We start from the raw sequence: 7,919 nt of genomic DNA, 5'->3' as shown, positions 1-7,919 counted from the left end.
TTCACACTATGGGAGCCTACAAACACACTTTGAGAGGTTTAGCTTTGGAAAAGCACACGTAACATCTGCACTCGCATCTCTAACTCTCACTGCTCTTGGGTTTCTGAATGATTTCACCTGCCTTCTATTGCGTAATACTGTAAGTTAAATGGGCCAGTAGTGGGAGTATGCTTTACATTTGGTTTTATTCTAAAACACTTCCTCCAAGGCTATACGAGTGCATAATGTAATAGGTTTTAATATCTGATATGTGGAACTGTGAAATCAGAGATTGAGAGCAGTCTAAGCTCAATAGTGAGCACATTTGTGGTAAAAACATTGACAGCGTAAATCGCAGAAGTGTTCTCTTTTAGGCCATAAAGACATTCGAGGACACTCCCCGAAACATAAGGCTGTTACACTGCTTGGACATCTTTATTGCAAAGGAGTATTACATGTTTAGATATATTTCAACAATATAAATGGGTAAAATCAACTAGGCTCCAAATTCATTACTTGCATACATGGCTAGAGTTCTGTGTATGCCAAAATGAACAAATAACCCCGGCATGTTTTAAACTGAAAACAGTGAAGGGTGATTTTAGACTACGGTAACAAGGAAGCCAAATTTCACCCGGCTCCAAATAATCAAAATATCCAAATCCCACTTTGTGGCCTCGGTGCATATTTATGAGTTCCAAGGAGAAATCAAGGGGAAATCCTAAAAACTTCCCAGATGTCCACAAGATTGAAGTACATGGATTCCACAGAGGTCATCAAATCCCTGTGGTCAGCAACAGTCTCGAGAAAGCAATCTATAGTCTTCAAACGGGATGACCACACTCATGCTGCCACAGTGAGTGTGAACAGAGAAAGAGTCCATTTTGTGCTTTCCGCAACTGAATTTTCCCACATGTCATTTTCCCACATACCAAGAACATGACATCCTTATGTAAATCATTGGTTTAGGAAAGCTCTGTACCTTGAAGATATTCTCTTTTACTTCATTTGTTTGATGGATAAGAGTAAAACACGTAGAAGAGGACAGAAAACAACATTAATGTCAATAGTTTGGGGCCGGTTTTGTCAGGACATTGGGATTGTTCTCTGACATGTGGCTCAGAGTCTCTGAAAGCCCTGCTGTCCGCTTCAGTTGACGGTGGGCACCTGGTTCAGGCTATATTCTTTGGCCTTCAGTCTCAGGTTGGCGATACTGTTGGCCATATTCATGCCTTGGGCTGTGTTGTTGGCCGCGCATGATGGAGAATAAGTTGCCATGGCACTGCAAGGAAAGGGTTAAGTTGTCAGGATGAGATTTCACACTTTTTATTATTAATAAATTATTCAATAATATTAACATTTCGGAAAAGCATGCTCTGTCTCTGTTCATCTTATTTATTTGAGCAAAAATGGTCAAAACTTCATTCGTATGGACAGCATTTGTGGCACAATATTTTGATTTCAAGAAAATAATTTAATATCTTTTAATCATTTTGACTCCCTCAGTCAAGAAAATACAGAAATGTATGGTGGTATTTTGATTAAAACACTTTCATGAAATTTTCCCTAAAATGCTTTAGCTTCTCAAATGTATGGTTATGAATCACTGATGTCATTTCTGCCGGTGGATTTTGCGCAATTTTGATCCATGTAAATAGTGTTCTGTAGATATTTGCCTAGATTTATATATACGCTTTTATCCAAAGCTACTTGCATTATAAATATTTGTGTAGCACTTTACAATAAGGTCCCATTTGTTAATATTTGTTAATGCACTAACTAAGTAACTATTCATTTATTAATACATTTATTATTTTTTGTTATCGTTAGTTCAACCGTTCATTATAGTGCATGTCAATTAAATAATATTAACAGATGCCGCTTTTGTTTTTGAATAATAAATTAACTAGCATTAATTAATGCATTAAAATAATTTTTCATTGCTCATTCTTGTTAACTAATGTTAATAAATGGAACTTTCTCGTAAACTGTTACCAATTATTGTATAGATTTTTAATTCCTATGAAGTCAGAAGTCACATTTGTAATTCAGACTAACACGTTTTTAATATTTCAAGCTCATGGTTATACTTTTGAAATGGTGCTATAGTTGAATATTTGAAGCATTAATTCACTAGTAAATTTCTTTCATTTACAGTTTTGGTTAAATGAGGGATGACAAGATTCATGTCGCAGATGCTGTCCAATTGTCATAAATTTGTAAATAACCCAGAATATTCTTTAACTTCTGCCCATTTAATGTCCGCTCTAGGAGAAACAGCAGCAGTGTTAATGGTAATGCAGAGGTATAAAATGTGTGGTGACATCTAACCTGTACGACGGTGAGCTGCCCCAGGACAGGTAGTCATTGGGTCTGGGAGCGGGTCGTGGGACAATGGGCTGCTCTACGGCTGTTACTTCTCCTGAGAAAGACTTGAGCAATGAGGCGTTTTTACTGGCCAGCATTGCACGTTCATTTCGCCGAAACTTAGCCCGCCGATTTTGAAACCACACCTAGAAAATCATAAAAGGTGCTCTGTTTGACATACACAGAGTGTAAAGACAGCCCTACCATCAGAATGGAGCACTGTGTGAAGGTAAAGTACAAGGATGTGCCACTGCTGCATCCACATGATGTGACAACACTGAGCATGATTGGACCATAAAATGACAAATAACCTGCTAACCTGCACTCGAGCTTCGGTGAGGTTGACCCGGCGTGCTAAGTCCTCCCTGACAAAAGCATCGGGGTAGTGCGTCCTCTCAAACACTCTCTCTAAAGCCTGCAGTTGACTGCTGTTGAACGTGGTCCTATTCCGCCTCTGTTTACGCTTTTTCTTTTCCTCTGAGTTGAGTTGCTCATCTATGGGGGACAAACACAAGCACACACACACATATATAAGGATGACATGAATATCTTCATTATAGTAGGTCTGTACCCATTCAATAGCCTTACCCTGAAAAAAAAAAAACATTACATTTATAGGGTTACAGTTAAGTCATAGTGAAACCGTTTTTGTTATGGAATTATAAACAAAGATTCTTTTTTTAATATTTAGAACTGGAAATGTATAACCGTTTAATAACAGTCAGCTCAATGGAAAGGAGCTACAGAGAGTAAATACAGATTTTTCCAGTTTGATTCTACTTTAGTTAAAAGTGATGAAACTAAAACCATATCTCAATCAAAGTTTAAAGAGTGTGTAAGCAGGACACCTGATCTCTGTTTATTTAAAAATCTGAAAATGTTCTTGTATTCTACACATCTTCAACAAACACCCGGCATACAGTAATAACATTTTTGAGGTCAATATGACTCCGGACCCTTAATAAATTATATTTTTCATTCACAATAAATTATTTGATGCACGTTTTTTCATTAATATTTAATAACTTTTCCTCATGATTTCTTTAGATCTTTTCAGAAATGTGATTTTGACTATGTTTCTCTGCTAGTTATAACTGAAGAAAGAGAGAGAGAGAGAGAGAGAAAAAAAATCTTGGCCTTTTTTTACAATTTAAGTTATAGGAAAATATCATCAAATAAAGTAATTGATGCATTTTGTAATATTTTATGTCATCCAGTCTTGTTTTATGATAATCTTAAATTATATTACACCTACAGAAATAGAATACAGAACATAAAACTATAAATAACATGCGGTCATCAGGTTTTGTATAGAATTAGCTCCCCATCAGCCAAATTGTATTATGAAGTAAAACTAATTAATCAGTTTCCCACTTAAATTATTTATCCATATATATACTTCCATATATATATATATATATTTATATATTATGCTCTTTCTTTATTTTATAATTATTCTGGCCTCTTCTAGTAGTAAAATTCCAGTGTTTGGGCCTGTTTGGGCCTGTTTTGGTCCGGACAAAAAGCAGATCGTTGCAGACTCAGGCCTCTTTTGATTCATCAGTCAGTTCTTAAACCGCTCCATAAATCTTCCCATGAGGAGAAAATACCCCAGTGAAGAATTGATTCGCCCCAATTCCTCAAAGGCCATAAACTCAAAGCAAAGTTGAAAGAAGAGGTTATCAGTGCCGGGTCTGGAGCAAGAACAGCTCTACATGTCACAGCTGTGCTTATAGTGAGAACGAAAATCGTCTTTCATTAACTCTGCGCTTAGGCCTACACGAGATTAATCGTCACTTCAGTTATGGTTATTCAGAAGTCATTTTTCTTAAAAGAATGCTTAAATCACATCTGAAATGTTGAGTAAATTGTTCACAAAATATTAATAAAATTTTTTACATAGGCCTTAATGCCCTTACACGAGGCTTAAATCGTGTTGCTATGCTATTGTTTTCCCCGAAGTAGCCTACGGAATACGCGCCAACCTATTCTCTTTATTTATTTATTTACGTTTAGTTCAAAGTAACAGATTTAAAATATATGTGCAAAAAAAAAAAAAAGTAAGAATGCAGCTAATGGTTGCTTTATCAAGAGGCTCTTGCTTATAATTTTCGTAATGTTTCAAATTGCAAATTTTGGATGATGCCTAACAAAATACAGAGTTAACTCTAATAAATGGTACATTCAGTATGGCCAAATTTTTATTATGTTTAATTTACTATTTGAAATGGTCTATTAACCTCATTCATAAAATACTTAATTCACTGCAACTTTGGACTAGCCTACATCTTTAAGTCTTTAAATAGCCCTAGATTTTAAAAATAGGCTATATATATATATATATATATTTTTTTTTTTTTTTTTTCTATTATGAATTTGTAAGATTCTATAGATCACTTGTTTTGTTGGCTTAGGAAAATATAGAAGATAATTAGAAATGGACCTACTAATAAAATTAAATATTGTAGGTTACATGCATGACAGCCTGCAGACTTTTTTGGGGTTTGCAAAATTATCACTTTTTAAAATTGTATTTTGATTTATACTTACACACCTTAATATCAATGAAAACTATATTTTCATTGTAGAGACAGTTCGGGATTTTACAACAGTTTTACACACCACAATTAAGTAAGTAGCCTTCCTATATTAATTGCTAACTAAAGGCATATGGAGTAGCTAGTCTAAATGAATGAGAACGCGATCGTGCCCTCGTATAGCGCCTAATACACGGCCTTCAGAACACATTACTGATGTCTGTCACTCATCTGCTAACATGACAGTTTAAGTAAGGTACTAATCACATCTATTAGTTCATATGTTGTGTTCTTTCTAGAGTGTGTAGGCCTACCAATTAAAGATTACTAGAATGAACAATTTAATTGCATTTACCCTAACTTGGAGACACTAAGCAGAAGTCATTTTCATTTCCCGGCTATCCGTCTTTTGAAGTTGAAATCTTCGCTATAATAATTTCTTATTAAATTAGAGTTAAATGCTACGAATGTTTTCGCTATTAAAATAATCTATGCGACATGGGGATCATGTTTTGCTCATGAACTTACTCTCCTGCTGTGTCGTGTCGCTGCCGCTGGTCAGTCCCGGGGACTCCATCATACTCCTGCCCGCCTCCCCTGCGCTCTCCTCCGCTTGAGCTCCCACCATCTCCCGCGCCTCCTCCAGATCCAACAGGTGGCTCACGGAAAAGTTCTTCTTTGCCTGCAGATGATCCTGATTTGCGCTGATCGGACTCTCCAGTCGGTTAGGTAGCGTGGCTTGTCTGTCCATTACATGAGCATAGCTGGAAGTCATGACGCAAACTGACGAAACCCAAGATATTCTCTAACCATAACCAACATGGGTTAAGTCTTGACCATGAAAAACCAGTCTATGCTCGACAGATAGATCGATTTTGATTTCTTCATCCGTAGTACAGTGTCATGTGTTCCAAAACAGGCGGAATTAGCTACCGCTCTTTTACTGGACAATCATGAGTCTTTATGGAAAAAAAGGCTTCACCGAAACACATCTCCAATTCAAGAACTCCAAAGTCTTCGCCTTTTACCTGATGACTCCCTTTTAGTTTCTGTAACAGAGACTCTCTCCTCTCGTTCAGAGAGTGAGGGAATGAGTAAACTGGCGAGAAAGCTTTGATGGCACAGATGATCGACTTACGCCCAATAGTAGGAGGTCGGACGAGCTTTTCTCCGGTTCTTCAAACGACACACACTGGCGCTGAGGGGGGAGCCTGAGAGCAGAACACGCGCTTCTGAAGCCCTGGGGAGGGATGATACACACTCAAGAAGCGAATTACGTGGCAAAACAAATGTTTCTAAAGTTTAACGAAGTCATCTCTTATCTCCACCCATAACATCCCACTGAAATACTCAATAATTAATGGGTCAGAGTGACGTGATGTGATTTATTTATGTTTTTTTTTTTTTGTCCTGGTCTATTAAGTTATTCAGAAATAGGCTTCAATAAAACGCGATTCATACAGAAACAGACTTGAATACAACTCTTATAACAGAATTGTAACAATTTCCTAATTAAAACTCACTGATATTTGGGCTTTAAAAATATATAGGCCTACGTAGGCTAACCTATAGCCTATATATAATAAAGGGCTTATAATACATAGTTTAAACTTCAAAGTATATAGTTTAAAATGCATGTCTAATTAACTTTTCCCACAGTTTCCCATTATTATTATTATTATTATTATTATTATTATTATTATTATTATTATTATTATTATCATCATTATTATTATTACTACTACTAATACTATTATTACTATTACTATTATTAAAAAATAAGCAGTGAATACATTTTTTATATCACACTCAACGCAGTAACTAACATTTAGAAATCCATTAGAAAGCCAGAAAAAAGAGAAGATCCTCATGAATTTGTCAGTCAAGTATTTTTTTCTTTTGTCAGAAACTATTACTACATTGAAAAAATGTTTGCTTTATTTTTCTTTCTTTAAAAAAAAGCTATTTTTTTCCCATGCTAAATAAAATTGTCACCAAATTATGTGGTCTTAAAGACAAGTTTGAATAAAGGGACAACGGTCTTGTTAAGCTTAACCGATGTTAACACGAGCTCTCAAAATGATCAAAGTTAAACACTGGCAAAGCTCTTGGATAATATGGGTGTATATGCGTCTGTATTGGTGTCAGTTCATGATGTGACACTAAAATGTTGTTCTTTCTGAATCGGTTTACAGATGATCGAAGCGTTGCGTGCGCTTTTAAAGAGTCTCTCGACAGGAGGGGATCGAGCTCTGCATGTGTCGCAATGACATGGGTTCAGGCTCCAAGCAGACTCCGTCAGCCTCCTAGGTCTGGGAAAAGAACACTTGATGCCATCAAAGGGGTGCAGATTGAATCCAGATGTGCAGTGCCTCTCTCGTTCTTTCCGTGCATTTAATTAAGGAGCTTGGATTGAGGAGATCTTTCTTCATCATTAGTTTTCCCCCAAGATCCCATTTCTCCCTCGAAGCCCAGCTCGCTGCCCCGTGCCAGCGCGCAGCTTTGCTTTTATTATTTTACTCTGCCCATAAATCTGCCACATATCGAAACCTTGAATCTTTGTGAAGAATGATAGTTCTTGCTTCTTTGAGGAATGCAAAACTAGGCCCATATAGGAGAATATTTTTAATCAGCCTCCGTTAACATATTTTTTTCTTCATGAGCAAGGCTTAAGAGTAATCTAAATATAAAAAATATATAGGCCCTATATATATATATATATATATATATATATATATATATATATATATATATATATATATATATATATATATATATATAAAAATTTACAGTAATAAAAAGTATACTTCTAGCAACCTCTATATTTGTCCCCGAAAAGTAGGCAATAAAAGAAAGTAAAATTGTAAAATGATCTGGATAAAGTAGCCTACCTAAAAAGAATAATAGGCTACCTGGCCTAAACGATATAAACATTAGGCCTAATTGTTTGCATTGGAAAATAATGACTTTTATGAACTAATTGTATTAAAATGTTGCGGAGTTTATTCTGAGGACAGTTGCCTGCCTTTATTATAT

The 7,919-nt window shown here is 35.8% G+C and overlaps 1 protein-coding gene across 1 annotated transcript; it reads right to left on the bottom strand.

Annotated features, from left to right (window-relative positions):
* Positions 1-395: 395 nt before the first annotated feature.
* On the bottom strand, positions 396-6,130 carry LOC128027443 (paired mesoderm homeobox protein 1-like). Its single transcript, XM_052615066.1, has 4 exons — positions 5,412-6,130; positions 2,666-2,841; positions 2,311-2,492; positions 396-1,261 (listed from the first exon to the last, which is right to left on the bottom strand). Exons 1-4 carry the CDS (start codon positions 5,656-5,658, stop codon positions 1,129-1,131), a joined length of 738 nt encoding a protein of 245 aa, XP_052471026.1. The 5' UTR covers positions 5,659-6,130; the 3' UTR covers positions 396-1,128.
* Between the last annotated feature and the right edge of the window lie 1,789 nt (positions 6,131-7,919).

Source organism: Carassius gibelio, chromosome A2, assembly GCF_023724105.1.
Source record: "Carassius gibelio isolate Cgi1373 ecotype wild population from Czech Republic chromosome A2, carGib1.2-hapl.c, whole genome shotgun sequence".
NCBI lineage: Eukaryota > Metazoa > Chordata > Actinopteri > Cypriniformes > Cyprinidae > Carassius > Carassius gibelio.
This window is presented reverse-complemented; position numbering and strand designations above follow the sequence as displayed.

Excerpts from the sequence above, each read along its gene's own strand:
- LOC128027443 (XM_052615066.1), bottom strand. The coding sequence starts at position 5,658 with ATGACTTCCAGCTATGCTCATGTAATGGACAGACAAGCCACGCTACCT. Across the intron at positions 2,842-5,411 it reads CGACACGACACAGCAGGAGA|ATGAGCAACTCAACTCAGAG; the intron begins GTAAGTTCATGA and ends TGTCCCCCATAG. Across the intron at positions 1,262-2,310 it reads GGCAGCTCACCGTCGTACAG|TGCCATGGCAACTTATTCTC; the intron begins GTTAGATGTCAC and ends CTTTCCTTGCAG.